The 22,093-nt window shown below is 38.3% G+C and overlaps 1 protein-coding gene across 5 annotated transcripts in view; it reads right to left on the reverse strand.

Annotated features, from left to right (window-relative positions):
• KLHL13 (kelch like family member 13) overlaps window positions 1-22,093 on the reverse strand; it is a 191,964-nt gene that overhangs the window by 2,836 nt on the left and 167,035 nt on the right. For 4 of the 5 annotated variants that reach the window (XM_065900570.1, XM_065900574.1, XM_065900569.1 and 1 more), the window contains 4 exons: window positions 19,336-19,468; window positions 18,585-18,781; window positions 9,072-9,867; window positions 895-1,008 (listed from right to left, as the gene is read on the reverse strand). In XM_065900570.1, the coding sequence (XP_065756642.1) occupies window positions 895-1,008; window positions 9,072-9,867; window positions 18,585-18,781; window positions 19,336-19,468 (1,240 nt within the window). The remainder of the gene's footprint in view (window positions 1-894; window positions 1,009-9,071; window positions 9,868-18,584; window positions 18,782-19,335; window positions 19,469-22,093) is intronic. The other variant, XM_065900573.1, reaches the window with a different exon arrangement.

Raw genomic sequence — 22,093 nt, forward strand, 5'->3', positions numbered from 1 at the left:
TTCATAAGGCAGCGTTCAGAGACTCAGACCACAAAGACTCAGCCTTTGTTCTCTAATAGTGTAACTGCTGGCCTGACACTGGCAGGCCTTCAAAAGGGGGAAAACTGTCAGAGGTAGACTGTGTCAGGGCCAAATGGTAAGAACCTGAATAACGGAATAAAATTTCAATACCTGAAGTGATCATTACATTAAAATAAGACTCCTTTCTAAATTCTACGGAAGGATGATTTGAACACCAACAGTTTTGAGAATGAAAGCTGTTACTGGGACACTGAGCGAACTGCAACTGTTTCCGAATTTTTTATCAGAAAAGTATATGTGCATATGGCCAAAATACAGGTAATCAACACAGAATTATTTATGCAATGACACCATAGTAGAACCCATTATAATGCTAAGGACAAGAGAAACATATATTATGGGTTGCACTAAATGAGAGAATGAACATTATTATGCATTATATGTATATTGGTAGCAAGTTTTATACACAGTAGAGCTTATATGTTACATAATGATATATTGCCTCATAGAGTTTAGCTAAATTCTGAACAAAAATGAATTAAATGTTGTTATAGAGAATATGAATGGTGGTTATTAGAGTACCGAGTTATTGGAGTACAGGGTATGGGGACTGAAAGGCAAGCTGGAGAAGCTGAAAGCTTCCCAATTTCTTCTAAGTAAGGTATTTACAGTAGGACTGGCTTGCCGCTAGTCTTATAAACTTATAAAATGCCAAAGGATTCATATGCAAATGTACACACAAAATATATTTTAAAATCAATACAAATTATATTTTGGTTATCCATTTCCAGGATTATTATTAACACCAGATGGAAAGATGGCGACACAGCTAAAAGTCTATGCATTACATTAATTGCATTTGCAATTATTTACCTGAAATATACATTACGCCTCCATACACAGTTCCAGCATGGCCATAGTGGGGCTCACTCATTTTGGCAACGTAGGTCCATTCATTTGTTCTTGGATTGTAACATTCTACTGTAGCTGTTGTTTAAAAAATAAAAGGAAAGAATGAATGAATTTTTAAAAATGATTTATAATTTCAAATTTAGCAATTAATCATTTTTCCTTTTAGGTGGAATAATAATAATATCCAAATAACTGAAACATTTCTATTATAGCTAGGAGATATTCTTTGGGGGTCACTTATATTAATTATTGACGTTATGTTAATAATATGAACCATTAATACATTGATACATGTTACATCAGATGAGCTACGTAATATAATAAGGTAACATTTCTGTTGCTGCAGAAATCACTAGTATTGGGCTTCCCTGGTGGCGCGGTGGTTGAGAGTCCGCCTGCCGATGCAGGGGACACGGGTTCGTGCCCCGGTCCGGGAAGATCCCACATGCCGCGGAGCGGCTGGGCCCGTGAGCCATGGCCGCTGAGCCTGCGCGTCCAGAGCCTGTGCTCCGCAGCAGGAGAGGCCACAACAGTGAGAGGCCCGCGTACCACAAAAAAAAAAAAAAAAAGAAATCACTAGGATTTCTTTTCTTCTAGGATCTTGTTACATCTTTATAATTTGACATTTCTCCCATTTCTTTGCTCTACATATGTGGGAAGAAAAGATGAAAAACATCACAAGGAAGAAAAACACTTTTGATTCTATATGATACACCATATAGGAAACAAAGGTTAACAGATATGAAGCAAAATTTTAAGTTGAAAATGAAAGTATGCACACTGCCTGGTGTATGTTTTGATGCCTACTGCTTTATTTTATATCCAGACTACAAAATGGACACTGACGATAATTTTTCAGTATTTACACATTAAAGCCAATAGCTTGTATATAACCACCCGATAGCGTTGTAGCCAGTACCGCTCTTAACTTGAAGATGATTAGCAGCATAATATGAAGTTCAGATTTTTATCAGGGGTACTTCCTCTCAGTAACAAATTTATCATCTTTAACATAAAGTATCTGAGGCCTCATCTTACTTAAATATCAATGTGTTATAACCTTAAGACTAGAACAATGACAGTCCAGACAGATAGAAAATGTGATCTTTTTTAAAAGGCAGAAAAACAATAGGGATGTTAGGAGGACTCTGGTCAAAAGTACAACACCTAGACTGATTTGAGAAGTTTATACTATTTATCGCAGACGTTGCCACTTGCTAACCCAAATGCTTGTCTCCACTAACCCTGCTTTTTTCTTACTAACAGAACCACAACACTGCTCAGGAAAGCACTGTGCCCAACTCAAAATAAAATTCAAATTAGCAGGTTCCCTTGAAGCTGGAATTGATGATATGATACAGTTGCAGGCAATGGAATGGAAGCAGGAAGATACTGAGTGGGGCTATTTGATCAAGCCACCGGAATAAAATTTGGCTACTTGCAGCCAAATGCAATCCTAATTGATGAATCATCCTTTGAACAAGTTTTCCTATTTAAGAAAACAACAGTAATGTGAGAACAGGCAAAACTAGAGAGAGAGAGAGATTAATTTTCTACTCTCTTCAATAACTTCATTTCAACAAATTCACTACATGAACTACTTATTTCTCCTCTAACAACACCTGCATGATACCACTTCTCGTATCCCTTTACCGATTTCCTTTTCTACTTTAGTTTTGAATTTTCAGTCTTATTTCAAAGGCTTTTAACTGTTCTCTTTTTTTATCTCTTGTTATTTTTGTTCATTGCTTCAGGCTTGGGCCCTCACCAACTCTATATCTTCTAAACCTTCCCATCAGGTAGCAAGATCCTGCAAAATCTTGTCCCCAAATAAGGGCTATTTCCACAATTAATGACAAACTAAAATTGTTTGCTCCAATATTGTTTGTGAGTATTTTCAGTCACTGGATGTCTTCTTCTTTTTTTTTTTTAAATTTATTTATTTTTGGCTGCGGTGGTCCTCGTTGCTGCGCACGGGCTTTCTCTAGTTGCGGCGAGCAGGGGCTACTCTTCGTTGTGGTGCACGGGCTTTTCATTGTGGTGGCTTCTCTTGTTGCGGAGCACAGGCTCTAGGTGTGCGGGCTTCAGTAGTTGTGGCACACAGGCTTAGTTGCTCTGCAGCATGTGGGATCTTCCCGGACCAGGGCTCAAACCCGTGTCCCCTGCATCGGCAGGAGCGTTCTTAACCACTGCGCCACCAGGGAAGTCCTGGATGTCTTCTTGAATGTTCAGTTCCATTTGCCTTCAGCATGACTTTTGCCTAATCGACAAGCAAAATCCTCCTGAATGTATATCATTAATGGTAGGGTTTTATCCGACAAAAGAATGTAGTCTAATCACACATCCTATCAGAAGGGTTTTAAAGACTTCTTTCCGTCTATTTGATGTCAAAGGTAGCTTTTACTCCAGTTCTGTGCTTTTCTTAATGAAGAACTCTGCCTTGACCTTTGAAATTTCTAGACTGTTACACTCTTTCTTTACATCTAATTCAACCTGTTCTTATGCAGTTTGCATTAGTTTCCTCTTATTTTTTTATAGGGAGCTAGAATCTGAATAGTTATTCACTCTTTACGATTATTAAAATTTTCCTATGTAGAAAGATAATGCTGTTCTTCTATCACTGAGTTAACTGCATTTTTTTGGTAATGGGGGTTATAAGAATCCATCTATACTTTCTCATACAGGGGTCCCTGAAATGTAAGATGGCTATTAATCACCAGTAACACAACAAGTATATAATAGTTCATCGTCCCTAAACTTGTCTTCTTCCAGCTAGATAAGCCATCTCCTTTAGCTTTTCCCATCATTTAATCTTTATTGTCTCCATGCAGGATTGTTATTGTTATTAGTAAAATCAATATATTTAGTTTTAAAATAGAATATATCTAATTAACAAGTCTATATATTGATACATGCCCTTAGTTCTATTTTCCGTATTTACAAGGCAATGAGATGTTAGGGCCAACCACCTTGATAGGGGGAGGGGACACGGGATGAGCCTCAAGGAGTTGGAGCCACAAAGCAGTGAGTCCATCACAGTCTGTGACAGGTAGGAATGGTAATGAGGTAATTGGGAAAATCTAGAACAGGGGAGGTCAGGCAAACTACCGCCTGTAAGCCAAATCCAGTACGTCGTCTGCTTTTGTATGGCCAACAGGATAAAAATATGAATGGCGTTTACATTTTTAACGAGTTGGAAACACATATCAAAAGAAGAATAGTTCGTGAAATATGAAAATTATATGGAATTCGAATTTCAGTGTTCACATATAAAGCTTTATTGGAACACAACTTCACTCATTTGTTTATAAACAAATTGTCTATAGTTGCTTTCATAATACAATAGCGGAGCTGATTAGTTGTGACAGAGATCCTACAGCCTGCAAAGCCAAAAAGATTTCCTTTCTGGCAATAGGGATCAGCTTTCTGATCCCTATTCTAGAGAATCACCTTCAGTAGTCTGGTGGCCTAGTATTTAAATTAGAGACCCTCCCTAATTCAAGAATTGCACTTCGGTTGGTTATTTCACATAACTCATCAGGGACTCTTATTTTCTCAGGTGATTCCACTGGAGTTCAGAATCGCGCAAAGGGATGACGTGGAATTTACTTGTTCTTTGAGGTTAGGAAAGAGATTAGTCCTGAAGAAAACCATTTGGACAATAATGGCTCCCACAAAGAGGGGATGGTCTCTAGAAACCTAGAGTGCCAGTTAGTAATATGTCGCTTAATAAACTGCAAATCCATTAAGGGATATGGATGCATTTGATAAATTTCAGTAATTTTATTGTACATTTATTTGGAAAAGTCTAACATGTTTTCTATAAGTTATTTCATTACTTGAAATCCTGACTTATTTAACTGAAGTGAAAGATACCTGAGCCGTCATATTTCTCCTCAACACTGAAATCTTCAATGGAAGATCAATTTCTTATATGACAATTTTGAAAGATACCAGAAATAACTGACCCCTTTTTCACTTAAGTGACAGCTACTCTAAGCTTTCCCCAGTTTCCCACTGTACCCAGTGTCAAAGGAAAGTAGCATTTCTAAGGAATTATATTTCAGCAATAAGCCAGGCTCACACACACACTAACAGTATCGTTTTTATGTACTATGGGCTTGGGTCCATACACTCCATGGCAAGATTTTAAAAGGCTAAATGCATTAAAATGACCTAAAATGTCTTGCAAACGCTGCCACTGTTTTCTTTTCATCATTATATACAGGCAATGGTTATTGTGTGTATGAAGAATAAATGATGTACTGGTACTAATGAACCTGTTAAACTGTGAAATGATTTTCCCATCAATCCCGTTTTCCTGACACCCATTCCTACTCCCCTTCTCTATTTACATAGACATATGACTATGTCAACATAATCAGTTAAGATGGAATGTTATTACAACAGATGTTAGTGTGGGGCGGAGGGAGGGGGTGCCATTAAAAAACGCTTATGGAACATGAGAAATGTTTAAAAACCCTGCCTCGCTGGAACATTCAGAAATATAAGCAAGCATTTCTTTAGAACCAAAATCTACTATTCTGCAAAAATAATGGGTCTAAGAAAATTACAAAGGGCAACTGACACATATCCTCTTCTCATTTATACAAGGAGAAACATTATAAACAGAATTCAGAAGAACACATTAATGTTCTTCTTTTGGGAGGTAATCAGGGTGGTTACATCACGATTGGTTACCTCAACGATATAGAATGTGACGAGACGGACCCGCCTACTTCATATCCCCACATGGGTGTAAAATAGGAGGAACTCAAAGGGGTAGGGTGGGTCAGGCGGAAAAGAAAACAAAACAAAACGAAGCTGCTTGCTACTTGGTTTTACATAATGACTCTTTTGGGCCTGAAGGTTCTCCTGGAATCAAGACTCTATATTGGAGTGTACTTAATAAGTCAATCACACGATTTTTTAAAACAAACTTCCAATACATTTTAACTTCAAATATGTAGCACAGAATGGATTTGCTGGGTATGCTGATTTTAAGGGAAGCAGTCACCGTCTACAAAAGCTTAGTTTCTTATAGATTCTAGGAGAAAATTTCAAACAGAAAGAAATATCAAATAGTTGCCCTCTAAATGGAATTATAGTTGTCCTTCGGTATTGAGGGTTTGTGTCTATATTATAATCATACATTTATTTGTGAAAACACAGTTTATGAATTAAGATAAAAATGGACCTCTGTTTACCATCTAGACGGGGAGTATTTTTGTAGAATATTTAAATCATTATCCTTAGGTTTAAGCTCTGGGCGATTGTGTTTTTAAAGTCTAAATATAATCAAACAGTTATTACAAATTTAGGAACAGCTCATGAAAAGCATGATTCTCTTGTATCCTGTCACTTTCAAAGTGAAACACAGAAGACTGTTTTTAATAAGACATTAAAGGGGTGATTTCTGAAGGTCATGAGCAAGGAAGCCAGCCGCTTGCCCAACGGGGTAGTCTACTTCTTGTTTCCAATTGAGCATAACGTGGGAAGAACTCAAACAGGGTAAGGATTCAGTCAGAAGAAGGAAGCCTCTAGCGCCTCAGTCTTATATAACAACTCTCCTTGGCCTGAAGATGATAAATTCTCAGAATATAAATATTAGGAACAATATATCGAAAACTTAATAGCTGCATATTAACAGAGGTGATAACATTACCAAGCAAGCAGTGACTGAAAAATGGAGCTATTTCCTTAGAGAAAAGAAGTTTCAAAATGACCACTGACTGCCAGGGCTGATGACCTATAATTTGTAAACTTGTAAAGATGAACTTACATAAGTGGTTTTTCTAAGAAAGTGTCAAGTCACTACTTGCATCTTCTGGTTCTTTCCAGACACCATACATTTAAAATAGTATAATAACATGAAAATAATGTGTGTGGGTTGACTGAGGAAATGACAGTTCTACACTAAGGGTATTAATGTGTCAAGTGCTTTTAAAAGTCTGATTATTAAAATATATCGGGAAACTTGTGTGGTTCATCATCCTGACAGCTAGTCCAACAATCTGGAAAGTCTGGCCTTAGAAAAAATTTCACTGTGACAACAAAGGGGGAAAAAAAATGGGTAGGAAACATCAGTAACATTAAGACCATGTCACTCATACAGATTGCCAACAAACACATGAAAAGATGCTCAACATCACTAATCATTAGAGAAATGCAAGTCAAAACCACAATGAGGTATCACCTCACACTGGTCAGAATGGCCCTCATCAAAAAATCTAGAAACAATAAATGCTGGAGAGGGTGTGGAGAAAAGGGAACCCTCTTGCACTGTTGGTGGGAATGTAAATTGATACAGCCACTATGGAGAAAAGTATGGAGGGTCCTTAAAAAACTACAAATAGAACTACCATATGACCCAGCAATCCCACTACTGGGCATATACCCTGAGAAAACCATAATTCAAAAAGAGTCATGCACCAAAATGTTCATTGCAGCACTATTTACAATAGCCAGGACACAGAAGCAAGCTAGGTGTCCACTGACAGATGAATGGATAAAGAAGATGTGGCACATATATGCAATGGAATACTACTCAGCCATAAAAAGGAATGAAATTGAGTTATTTGTAATGAGGTGGCTGGACCTAGAGTCTGTCATATAGAGTGAAGTAAGTCAGAAAGAGAAAAACAAAGATGGTATTCCATATATATATGGAATCTAAAAAAGAAAAGAAAAAGTGGTCATGAAGAACCTAGGGGCAAGACGGGAATAAAGACGCAGACCTACTAGAGAATGGACTTGAGGACACGGGGAGGGGGAAGGGTAAGCTGTGACAAAGCGAGAGAGTGGCATGGACATATATACACTACCAAACGTAAAATAGATAGCTAGTGGGAAGCAGCCACATAGCACAGGGAGATCAGCTTGGTGCTTTGTGACGACCTAGAGGCGTGGGATAGGGAGGGTGGGAGGGAGGCTCACGAGGGAGGGGATATGGGGATATATGTATACGTATAGCTGATACACTTTGTTGTACAGCAGAAACTAACACAGCAATGTAAAGTGATTATACTCCAATAAAGATATATGTCACAAACAAGAAAGAGCTTGATAAGCTGAAAAGTTTAAGAGCTGAGAGCAGCTCTTTTTGTCTCCAATAAACTGCTTATTCTCAAATCCATTAGACTACCTTTTATTTTTTAGAATACTGAAGAAAAAGATTCTGATAATTACTCTGAATTTATCCAGAGCCAATGCCAATATTTCAAACTTCCCCAGCATTATGGAACCTGGAATACCGTTCAACTACAGGGACTCCATTTCGAACAGAGAATAAAGGAAGATGGGTGTTACCCATTGTTACCAAACAATGATGGCAATGACAGATATGTAACACATGACATAAAATGTGGTCTTTCTGACTTCTTGGACAGCCACCTTGTTCCAATTTTATCTAAAATAACAAAATTGGTGTTAATTAATGTAGCCAAAGTGTTGGTCTATGTTAACTGTACTTGTCGCTGATCTTAGATTAGGAAGAAGGGACCATCAAATAATAAAGCTTACCAGATCAGTTTACAGTGAAGAAAACTGTTTCGTATTTCACCAAGAGAGAATGATTTTTCAGACTAATAGTTACCTATCATAATACTCACAGTAAATAAACTCTGGATAATATTGAACTCTGAACACTTAGTAGATAAGAAAATCATCTTACTCTGTGGCCTGTGGTAGGTAACAGATTACGTAAAAGAAGCAACTAGAAAAGTCCGTGCTCTGTAAGGAAGAATTTTAACCTGTTCAGCAAACTATTATGTGGGCTTTTAAAATGGAAAATGAGGGAACATGCCAAACTTCTGTCCAAGATACTATTAGAATTTAAATTAGCAGAACATACTTTTTAGTTGAACCTTCAAGATGACAACCACAGATACTGCACAAGTAAAACATTCTGCAACATATTGATATATTTGTAAGATAATAATTTGTAGTGTGGCCAACAATGTATGCCCAGATAAGGCGTACAGATGGTCTCTGATATTTTCTAAGAAAAACAGTTTAAAATAAAATCCTGGCTACATTTTTTGGTCTTTGATGTTACAAAACTGCTTATTTTATGATTTGACAAGAATCTGGGGGTAAAGAAATTAGCCTCTATGCTTAATAGAAGTGCACACACTTACGCAGTTCACCAGCTGCATTTCGCCCACCAACTGCATACAGGTATCCTTTGAGGGCACTTAGGTGGAAGAAGGTGCGCTTTTCGTTTAAAGATGCAACTTGCATCCACTTATTGTATCGAGGATCAAATCTGAAGACTGTATCAACTGCTGTTTTTCCTTTCGTGTCATAATTACTCTGTCCACCAACGACGTACAGGAAATTTCCAATGACGGCAATGCCATGCTGGTACCTTGGGGCATCCATGGGGGCTAAGGACTTCCACTCGTGAGCCTTTTCATCATACATGCGCAATTCCTTGCTGACAACCAGCTGCTGCCTCAGCACTCCTCCTAGTGTAACCAAATGAGTGGTGTCAGACCGAATGGCAGTCCTGTCTGACTGCATCACTGGCTGCATATATGGCATCATTTGGTAATTGCTGGCTTCCAACAGGAGATTCACACACGTGTTGTCAGTTCTCATGAAATCCACGGTTTGCACGTAATTAATGAGCTCTTGTGGTGTCATCAGTGGAAATCGTATGTTCTTCATTAATTTTGCAGCAAAGTCCATCCGAGGCTCTTCCAGGCGTAGCCAGCGACAGGTAGCCTTAAAGAGCTCAAGTTCAGTGCAGTGCTTAAGGCTATTACTGGAAAGCACGAAGGCAAGACGTTCAAAAGGGAGTTTCAAGAACTCCCCGGTGCTCAGCAATGCAGGAAAATTCTTCAAGACGAAACTGTTAACGTATTTATCCACTTCTGTCAGATTGTAGGTGTTGGCAATCCGCCCAACTTCGACACAATTGTCTAAAGTGACCTATTAAGCCAATTACAAAAAATTAAAACCCAACTACTTTCATGGCACTCACGCCTGGACACATAAATACCTGTACTAGAATGAGAGTAAATATGCTTTTTACTGCCCATATAGATGCAAATAAAGCTTCCTTTCTCCATATATTAACGATTTAAAGGGAATTCACAAACTACCCTTACCTAATCCAATAGAAAGGTGACTAAAAGAAAATGCTCATTCCAAGTCAGTAGATTGAAAGTTACTCTAAGAAACAATGGTATAACTTGACTATGGCCAAAATAATTACTTTTCTCTCCTCAAAATGTGTCCTCACCACCCCCAGCCAAATACTAAGAAAATTCTGGCCAGATGGAAGTTCTGGAAAAATAGAAAGTTATTCTATTATGAACCATCTCAATCCACTTTTCAGTCATGATTCTTAAAAGTAACTCAGCTAGCAGATCCACACACAGAAAAACTCTAGTACCCGATCCCTAAATGTCTCTTTCCTGTCAACAGGCTTCATTCATCACTATGATTCATTTTAATTCCTTTAAAAGTTATTGCATATAGTGAAGATAATTTAATAGGGCCATTATTCCTAGGGTGAAGTTATTCTCCATATTATTTATGTTTAAACAGAAGCAATGAAATCACCTTCTTGAGGGCTGGAATGGGTGTTTCCACATCAAATCATTCCTTTTGTTTAGTTTTTGGTATGTATGCTGATGGCTGGCACCATAGTTCTCCTTAGCCACCCTCTTACTCTCAGCATACTGTAGCTCTGCCTGGAGTCCACGTTAGCCCCCCGAGATTTCCCCAGCACAGAGTAAAATATACCAAAAACGGGAGCCATGAAAAGGAGAGAAGCTATGGAGAGGCCTATCTTCAGCAGGAAGTCTTTTCAGTGCTCTAATAAATGATGGGTCCAAAATGAAAATAGGAAAATCATATCAGCAAATATTATGTAAAGCATAAGTCACAAAAACAAGCCTACCATACAAATGTCTGTGTGTGTGTGTGTGTGTGTATACAAACACAGAGACAGGTCAAAGGCAAAGGATTCAAATGTTTTTTCTTAATTTTGTCAGGGTGTGTGTTCACGAATGTTACATAAACCTCATTGATGCAACTGTATTATTAACAGATCGGCAGATGCTTAAGAGAAAACTGGCTGATCCTTCTATAATCTTTCTATTGAAAAGCTGAAATGACTCCTCTGCATAAAGTAACAGCCCAGTTATGATATAATACCACTGAAAGCTCTAAGGCCAACACACACACACACACACACATGCTGCTATTTTCACAGATTTATTACTCAAGAAGAATTTGAACTCTTTTAAGCATCCTATTTGCTTCACAAAAACCATCAACGATTTTAAATGGTTATTATACTTAATAGCTATGTATTTAAAAACACCTAAAATAAATTGTAACACAAAAGAACCAGGAAAAATCAATTAACAAATTATGGGCCTTTTGAAATCCACAGTTTAATACTGTTCAGTACCTTGGTTAATAATAAAAAATACAGGGCTTCCCTGGTGGTGCAGTGGTTGAGAGTCCGCCTGCCTATGCAGGGGACACGGCTTCGTGCCCTGGTCCGGGAAGATCCCACATGCCGCGGAGCAACTGCACCCGTGAGCCACAACTACCGAGCCTGCACGTCTGGAGCCTGTGCTCCGCAATGGGAGAGGCCACAGCAGTGAGAGGCCCGCATATCGCAAAAAAAAAATAATAATAATAAAAAATACATTTTAATCCACTTTTAGGAGTGGCAGGTTGGTGTCTCATACAATTTTAAGTTGTGTAAATGAAGTTACAGTTAAAGCCTCATTGCCCAAATCACCCCAGGTGGAAGGGATTCCTGTTTGGGGTAGTAGATCCACCTTATAAGGTAAGTAAGACATAGTCCTTCCCCAGAGCAAGGGTAATTTTCACTGTTTTTTTTTTTTTCTTTTTTTGGCCGTGCCACGTAGCATGAAGGGTCTTAGTTCCCCAACCAGAGATTGAACCCACGCCCCCTGCAGTGGAAGCGCAGAGTCTTAACCACTGGACCGCCAGGGAAGTCCCAATTTTCATTTTTGAAGATGTTTGCTAATATGGATAAGCAAAAATTGATGAAAACACAAATATATTTCCTAAGCATGCAGATTCTTATCATTACTGATATGATTACAAATAAAAACAACAAAGAATGTATACTTTAAATGGGCAAAATGATAGCATTGGTTGTTAGTCACCAAATTTAAATCTAAATTTATAGCATATAATACAAACCAAGATTAACGGAAACCAAACTGTGTAATTTAGAACTGGGATCAAGGTATTTAGTTCCTTCTTCAGTTTCATTCAATAAGAAAACAGTTACTAAAACAATAGGATAAAAAAAACTACCTTGTATTTAAGGGCATTTGGAAAATCCCTTTTATATATCAGATATACAAATGCACAGGACTGGAAAATCCTTGACAGACTACTTAGTCAATATAGATAGCTGCCTACTCTTTCCTTTAAAAAAAAATCACCAGAGAATGGTATTTCATAAACTTCTGAATTGTCATCTTCTTGATAGAAAGACTAAGTATTTTCTATAGCTCATGTACAATAGCTACCACACTGTAGGTATATAGCAAAGGTTAAATACTATGATTATCAACAATATATAAATTAAAGACGTGATGATAGATACAACTAAAAATAGAATATCTGCTGAATTAACGTAGCAAATTACTAGAACCTTATTAATTTTAAATGAGACTCAGATAAGAAAAATACGTAATAGGAAATTAATTTTTATGAAGTGCATGTAATCAAAGCTAAAAATATTAATTGTAGGCTATAAGGATTGTAGAAGCACAGTCTAGAATAACAGTTAACAATATAAACAGATCAAAAGTGATGGAATAGCGGTAAACAATTTTTGGAAAGATACAGGATTATTCAATTATAGTTCATTTTAATGCATTCTCAGTCATAATTCTTAAAAGTGCTTCAGCTTGCATAGTCCTGATCATTTAGCCTAGACAATATTAAATAATGAATATGTACATTAATGTAACATACAATGCAATTCATGTACATAATAGAATACATTATATTTTAAAATATAAAACATGAATTTAAAGCTTATTAAAAAAACCAAACTCGGGCTTCCCTGGTGGCGCAGTGGTTGAGAGTCCGCCTGCCGATGCAGGGGACACGGGTTCATGCCCCGGTCCGGGAAGATCCCACATGCCGCGGAGCGGCTGGGCCCGTGAGCCATGGCCGCTGAGCCTGCGCATCCGGAGCCTGTGCTCCGCAACGGGAGAGGCCACATCAGTGAGGGGCCCGCGTACCGCAAAAAAAAAAAAAAAAAAAACCAAACTCATAAACTCATAAGTAGAAAGAACTCTAATTTCATCTGAATATATACCCTGGCCAAAATTCCAAAGAGTCATTACAGAAGTTAAGCCAAATAATTATATTAGAGTTTCAAAGGATAGAGAAGCAAAAAAGACAAAATTTCTCAACTGCTTACGAGAACCAATGACATTATTTTAAAAACAATCAAGTGTACATTTAAGTTTCCTTGATATAAATTACTATAAATTATTCTACTATAATCAAGCAGCCTTCATGGTCATCCTAAAGGCAGTTCTAAGCATCATAATCCTCAATTGTCATTAACATCCTGGTATTCACTGCTGCCATATTAACATAATTTGATACTTTAATGACAGCTTTCAGCTGTGATTAACATAATTTGATACTTTAATGACAGCTTTCATCAGCAATCTGTGATGTTATGTTGCTGAAATTCAGTGTCTTATACAAATAAATTCCCATTTAGGAAAAAAAAAGCAAATGAGTATCTGCTTTTGTACTCTCAAAGGGAGAGCAAACACTAAGAAATTAGCTGGCAAATTTGGGGGGACTCCTCAAATATTCAGTGTACCAAATTCTCCTTAGCGCTATCTAGTTTATTAAAATGACAGCCTGACATCAAGTACAACCAATGCAGAGAGAGAAAGCACGTCCACAGAAAACGACTGGGAAGAGATCAAACAAGCTACTTTCGGGGGTCGAGGATATAACAGGCATCTTCGCCTGGGCCTCCTTCCACAGGTGAGAACATCACAGGACACAAGGAAGGGACCTTTTGGTTAGAAGGACAAAGGGATGATAAGAAAACTAAAGCCTTTCTCTCCCAGTCTTGTCTCTCTTCGGATGATGAGTGCCATTCGAGGTGAATACTGATGGTGTGTCCAGCTTGGGGAAGCCAATTTTCTTATTCCTTTTCACTTTGAATGCACTTCCTCTGCTGGTTGCAGTATTAGTGATCACAATGGTCTTTGGGGGCGTAAATTGGTTTAGGCCCAGGCTGAGATTCTTCTTTCCCTCCAGAGTCCCAGACGGCAGATGGGCAAGAATGGGCTGGTTAAAGTTATATGCAGGGATGATATTTAGAATATTTGAGTACCAACTAATCAGAATAGATGCTCGATCATAAACAACCGGTATCTGGGTACTACTTACTGAATATCAGCCTTAGCAATAAGGAAAACAAGACTGGTTTGGTGGGGAGGGAAACAGTTTTGATTCGTTGTAAAATTATCTATACAATTTTTTCTTTAATTTGCATTGAACCTCCCCAAAAGCATTACCTGGAAAGACGTGTTAATTAATCTTAATGGATAAATCCAATTTAGATTAAAGAAGGAATGTGAAATATATGTACTATACAGGAAACCCTTACGTCAAAAGGAACATTCCCAAAGCTTCCTGCTGCTATCATCACATTATAGCAAAAGAAGCTGTCTTTTCTAATAACTTCTTCTGATTCCCTTCATTGTTGCCTTTTCTCCCACAAATGCACCTCCCTTGTTTTCCAAGGTCTCCCACTCTTTATCCCAGTCACCTCAATAAATGTCTCTGCACTTCATTGTGATCCCCCCAACCTGATCAGTGACAATAAATGTACAGGTGGAACCAATCATAGACCTGTATCAAGAAAAAAAAATAAGCACTTTAAAAAAATGAGTTTAAAGAAAGACTACACCGAGTCTAAAGCACAGGGGCAGCTTCATTCTCTGATTAAATATGCTTTTATGTAAAAAAGAAAAGGGTTTGTTGATTACCTTCATTCTGCTCTGTTTATTCTGTATAACTAAATTTAAACTGTAATATTTCCACCTCAATTACAAATGTTCTATTTCAGCAACCTTACATTAAATTGGGCTCTACGGGCTAGCCTGTAATCCTCCATAACAGTAATAATGTGGGGAAAGCGCTAGATGTTACAAATTCCAAACGGCAAACAAATGGTAAACAAAAAAATTGACTACAACCTGTTTGTAAATCAGGGAGTGGCTGCATGGGATTTAGCATGCTGTAGTTATGCAGTGTCATAAGACAAAAACTAATGTAACTTTTGTAGGTATGTAACTAAACAAAGGTAAATTTCCATTATCTCCATGATATATGACAGTAAATGTTTTTAGTTTTATAGAAAATTTTACCTACTCTGCTTTATATCCTTCACTGTCATCCTTCTGTTTTCTTTTCATGCTCCTCTTTTCTATAACTACCAAGAAAATCACACAGCAAGAACAAAAGTACCAGATACTATAAACTCTAATACTAATTACAACCCTAAGATAAAAGTATTACTGCAAAGGAAGGCAAAGGTCGGAGGGGAGGGGTTCTTGTTCTATTGAGCCTGATGCTCCCTTATAGAAAACTGGTGTCTCTATCGCACCAAAGGCAAGTGGGGCTTTATTATTGGTTGTTGTGTTGTTTTTTTTTTAAGCAATATAGAGCTGTTCATTTTATTTTTTTAATTTTAATTTTATTTATTTTTAAATTTTATTTTTAATTTATTTTTATTTTTGGCTGTGTTGGGTCTTTGTTGCTGTGCGCAGGCTTTCTCTGGTTGCGGCGAGCGGGGGCTACTCTTCGTTGCCATGCGCGGGCTTCTCATTGCAGTGGCTTCTCTTGTTGCAGAGCACGGGCTCTAGGTGCGTGGGCTTCAGTAGTTGTGGCATGCGGGCTCAGTAGCTGTGGCACGTGAGCTCTACAGCGCAGGCTCAGTGGTTGTGGCGCACCGGCTTAATTGCTCTGCCGCATGTAGGATCTTCCCGGGCCAGGGCTCGAACCCGTGTCCCCTGCATTGGCAGGTGTATTCTTTTTTTTTTTTTTTTTTTTTTTTGTGGTACGCAGGCCTCTCACTGTTGTGGCCTCTCCTGTTGCGGAGCACAGGCTCCAGACGCGCAGGCTCAGCGGCCACGGCTCAGGGGCCCAGCGGCTCCACGGCATGTGGGATCTTCCCGGACCGGGGCACGAACCCATGTCCCCTGCATCGGCAGGCGGACTCTCAACCACTGCGCCACCAGGGAAGCCCGGCAGGTGTATTCTTAACCACTGCGCTACCAGGGAAGCCCTTAATTTTTATTTTAAAAAAAGTTTTATTGGAATATAGTTGATTTACAATGTTGTGTTAGTTTCAGGTATACAGCAAAGTGAATCAGTTATACATATACCCACTCTTTTTTAGATTCTTCTCCCATGTAGGTCATTACAGAGTACTGAGTAGAGCTCCCTGTGCTATACAGTAGGTCCTTATTAGTGATCTATTTTATGTATAGTAGTGTGTATCTGTCAATTATTATCATATTGAAAGTTATCATTCAAAATTAACATATAAATGCTTAGTGGATGATTTGCTGACTCACATTTTATGTACCACTGCTCCTCTTCATCCACACACATGGTTAAGTTCGGATACAAAAGAACTGTGTTCGAAGCTAATTTTTCTTTCTAGACGCTCAAACCCAAGTAGTGTTTTGGTTATATGAACTATAATCCTACTATATCATTAAAAACACAAACCTATTTCCTCAAAACATTTGGGTTAAGCACACAATCATGAGGCTGTTATATTTTTAAATTATCTAAAATAACTTAGCTTGTGGGAGAAATAAAAACAAATCTACCTTTGAAAAATATTTATATTATCTTGAAACTTTCAGTTCTTATACAGAGGAAAGGCACCCAGGGCTACTGTTTTTCCTGATTCATTTGACTGCTGAGAAGGAAAGGGGTAATAGAGTAAGCCTGAATATTTAACTAAGATATGGAATGCATGAAAGAAGGATAAAGGAAAAGTTGGATTTTATATAATCCTTAAACTAATAATCCACCAACTTTTCTCAAAAATTAGCATGGATTCTGAGAGGGAAGATTTCCAACGTAAAATCACATAGACATATCCTAAGCAAACAGGATGAAAGACAAGTAAATAGTATGGTACTAAGAAAATAGCTGTTTCCTCAAAGCTCATAGGCAAGAAAGTTCTAAAATGAAGAGTGTTGGCGTAAACTATAGCACAAGTAAGCTTTGTCAGGGACATGTCTCTTCTCCTTTAGAAACGGGCTTTAGGATATCTGCAGAGACACTAGGAATGAAAAACATAACCTTTAAGACAATATTGAGTGTTTATAAAAATGAAGAAATTTTCAAAAGGGCAAAAACATAGTTATAATAAATGCTTCAAGGAGGTTAAGGAACCAACAACATTCTAATTACAGGAAATTTGTCAATATTGCAAAATTACTATGATATCATCTTGAGATAAACTTGCTTTAAATAGAGTTATCTAGAACAAAATTATTTTTTTTGTTTGTTTGTTTGTTTTTGTTTTGCGGTACGCGGGCCTCTCACTGTTGTGGCCTCTCCCGTTGCGGAGCACAGGCTCCGGACGCGCAGGCTCAGCGGTAGGTGGGATCTTCCCGGACCGGGGCACGAACCCGTGTCCTCTGCATCGGTAGGCGGACTCTCAACCACTGCGCCACCAGGGAAGCCCCCAAATTATTTTTTAATACCGTTATTTTGACGTGTATATTTTTATAACTTCACAAATCATGCTTTACCCAGTTTGGTTCTTTTCTTTCAAACTAAGGAACTGATCACAACGAATATCTTAAGTGATAAGTACAATAGGTCAACAGTGTCTATGGTTAGTGATTAGTTCCAAGGAAATTATGGCACTGTACCTAGTTTGGCTCAGGACAACCACGTATTGCTAAGATCAGTGCAAAGCAATGTTAAGAATTGATAAGTGTGAGCATCAAGTGTTATTAATTTAAGGGTCTCAACTAAAATGAGGCACTGTCCTCAGGAACCGGGTGACTGTAAGTAGTTCACTGATTGGTGGTTGTATGTACCCTCTTTTATCTATTAAAAAAGGCTGAAAATGACTCAGCAGGTGATGTGTCTCTATAGAATCAAGACTCATATCCTTACAGATTTACACATCGATGTTACTTCTTCTCAGGATCCAACTCCCATATTTAAAGGAAGAAAAAATGACTGAGTCTATCTTAAAAGACTTCTAGAACCTCAGATTACTTTCCCACAGAATTCCACTTAAGGAACATGTTTGTATAAAATCATTAAGGTGAATAAAACCAAATTATAATACGAACGTTAACAAACAGGTTAAGGAATACATCGTTATCAAACACTATTACTGTCTAATGTCATTTGATTACACAGAAGGCTTTTCTTAAATGATTCTATTTTGTAAAAACGCACCTGTAATATTTTCCCATCGACCTGCTTCTAGACCATATACGACATGACACCTCTCTCTAATGGCCAGGGTTTCACGTCTATACAACAGATTCATGAGTCTACTCTAAACAGGCTATGACGGAGTCCACCGCAGGAAAAGATCTGATTTGAAAATGTCTTACCCCAGATATGAGAAATACTTTGCAGAAGTCCAAAACCGGCAGAATCTGTAGAAAACTGGCAGCTTCCAGTGTGTCTTGAAGGTTGTCCATATTAAGAGAAAGCTTTGCAGTGTAAATGAAATCAATAATTTTCCTTAAACCGACTTTGCTCACGCCATGAAGCTTAATGCACATTAAATCTTGTTCTTTCATTCCACCTTAAATAAAAAGACATTCCATTAAATGACCGTGGATAATTTAATTAAGGTCAAACTCACTTCTGCTGCTAACTAGATATGATAAAATCAGGGAAACTTTATTCTGTGCAGCATTTGTATCAGAGTCAGGTTTCTGCATATTTTACAGTTAAAAGAGAGTACTTAAAAAGGAATATCTTTATACTAATGGAGGTGGTATACGATGCAAGTGCTTCCAAAATGTTCTCCTGTCACTTCAGATCTTTTGATGGATTAGAGATTGTATTAGTGGGGATTGTATTAATCTCTGATGGCCCATTCAGATATGTGTCTGGGAAAGCAAAGCTATGAGATAAAGGTGGACAGAAGAATAAGAAAGGTACATCCGTTTTCCAGGTTAAAAAAGGGCCACCCACAACTGTACATACTGGGTGTCTATTCCTTTTGAAACTCCTCTTTCTTCTTGTAAAGACACTGACCAAAAGAACTGAATCTTCCTTTACCAATACAAGGATTTAAACACATATTTTTCATACTGTTTTAACGTGGAAGCAGAGTTTAGAAAGGCAAGCTACCTGTGAACATAGCCTTGAAGTAATCACTAGCAGAGGCCATCATGACTCTGTGCACAGGGAAGGCGTCATCTGTGTCCCCTGGCATCAGGGTCACGTCACAGAGCAACCCTTCAAGTCGGAGCTGGTCAAACCCCTACAACAAGAACATGAGATGAGCCGCTCGGCAAGGTAAAATGGGAATACAGATCTCTGTGTGCTAGAATCCTCTTGACGTATTAATGTGTGGGGAATATATTTGGAACATAAAGCCGGTAGAATAATGACTCAGAAGAAGAAAAAACTGAACAGCTTACTTGATATGTGGCAATATATATTTAACTCACTGTAGAAAAAAGATAAAATTAAGATTAATTTGGATTAAGAACAAATAAGGAAAGAGTATATACATTCACTTATTTATATAACCATTGGCTCTCACAGTATTTTGAAAAAAAAATTACCATGTACACTTTATTTTCCCATGTGCAGAATTAGTTCCAGTTTGTGAAGAAGGAGAGAGTTCTGGAGATGGATGGTGGTGACGGATGTACATTATGAATGTATTTAATACTGCTGAACAGTACACTTAAAAATGGTTAAGATGGTAAATTTTATGGTATGCATATTTTATCACAATAAAAAAATGGAGAATAAAAAAAGATTTTTGCAAGATGGAGTCTGTAGTTTCAAAAATGGAAATGTACTGTTATAAAAAATCATGAAGATACCCATACAAATTACTTTTATTTATTTATTTTAATATATACAGCAGGTTCTTATTAGTTACATTTATTTATTTGTTAGTTTGTTTATTTATTTATTTATGGCTGCATTTAGTCTTCGTTGCTGCGCACGGGCTTTCTCTAGCTGCGACGAGCGGGGGCTACTCCTCCATGCGGTGCGCGGGCTTCTCATTGCGGTGGCTTCTCTCTGTTGCAGAGCACCGGCTCTAGGTGCATGGTCTTCAGTAGTTGTGGCATGCGGGCTCAGTGGTTGTGGCTCGTGGACTCAGTCTCAGTAGTTGTGGCGCACAGGCTTAGTTGCTCTGCGGCACGTGGGATCTTCCCGGACCAGGGCTCAATCCCGTGTCCTCTGCATTAGCAGGAGGATTCTTAACCACTGCACCACCAGGGAAGTCCTACAAATTACTTTCTAATAATATAATGTAATATAATAATGTAATACAACAAGAACTAATAGCAAGGATTATTCTATCCCCTTCTTATTTTAATGACCCCAAATAAAACTTTTATTTAAAGTCGTGTTTCATGGATTTAAGAAGCAAAAGGCACGACATACTGAAGAATGCAGTTTCAGAAATAGTGATCCTGCACATATGTATAATATAAATCTTAGTCTAAACATCTTCTCGTCATAATTTTTAAATTGCTCTTTAAAGAAAATGCTTGAATCTACAGAACTAGAACTTCAAAGAGATAATGTGATCCAGCCACTTTCTCTCTGGAGAGAGATATAAATATTTTTACTCCAAAAATATTTATACATTATACATATACTTTAGAACAGGATTATGTATCATACTTTCCTCTCTCCAACAGTGATTGACATATGTTTTTGTTCACAAATATCAACTCTTTCACAAACGCCCCTTTTCCTTTGTAAACACAAACATTTCCCCACCCCCGCGCCCCCTCAATATTTTCCTTTCTCCATTGCTAAATCATCTCCTGTTCCTGTTATTTAGAGAAGTAGAGGTAAAAAGAGATGTCCATTTCAGGGAACTATTTTCATGGAGAAGGTAGGCAGTGGCTTTTTGAAAATTCACATATGGAGTCTAAAGTGCAGTAAGTTTAAGGGGATTGCCTTTCAAACGTAGGTGAGCATACGAGAATTGGGAAGTCCTGAATGCGACCACTGGGGCTGGGGATGGGATGGCCAAGCCACTGAGGAGGAGGGAACCATCAGGTAGAAGAGCTGAGGGACTAGGATGTTTGAATTCCCCAGTGCTTGGCACATAGTTGGCACTTAACAAATGTTCAGTTAATGCTTGACCAAACAAACCAGACTTTACCCAGAAGCCACCACTTGGTATTAAAAACAACAACAACGGGCTTCCCTGGTGGCGCAGTGGTTGAGAGTCCGCCTGCCGATGCAGGGGACGTGGGTTCGTGTCCCGGTCTGGGAAGATCCCACATGCTGCGGAGCAGCTGGGCCCGTGAGCCATGGCCGCTGAGCCTGCACGTCCGGAGCCTGTGCTCCGCAATGGGAGAGGCCCCAACAGTGAGAGGCCCGCGTACCGAAAAAGAAAAACCAGAAACAACAACAACATGTAGAACCTGAATTTTGTAACAAGCTAACTAGAAACCAGGAACTTTATTTGTGAACCTACTCTCAATAATAAAATAAATTGTGCCTATACTGCTTATTTGTGGTAAACTGTACAGGCCAAGATGAGAGAAGAGGAATTGAACCAGGGTTTTGGGGGAAAAGGTTGGCTCCCAAAGGCTTGGCTTTTTTCTCCTTCAGATAAATTTCAGGTTTAAAAAATTTAGATATATGTTTGTTGTAAAAATACAGAAGGATAAAAAAAGAAAAGTAAAGTCCACCTCTTCTACTTACTAAGAGTAACTACTGTTAGCAGTTTAGTATATATACTTCCAGGCCACTTTCTACACACATGCATATAGGAGTTTTTAAAGTCGGATACTACATTTACTGTTACGTATCTTTTTTGGGGGGGGCGGGGGGCCCTCCGGGCCGCACAGCATGCGGGTTCCTAGTTCCCCAACCAGGGATAGAACCTGCGCCCCTGCAGTGG

This window comes from Phocoena phocoena, chromosome X (genome assembly GCF_963924675.1).
Source record: "Phocoena phocoena chromosome X, mPhoPho1.1, whole genome shotgun sequence".
Taxonomy (NCBI): domain Eukaryota; kingdom Metazoa; phylum Chordata; class Mammalia; order Artiodactyla; family Phocoenidae; genus Phocoena; species Phocoena phocoena.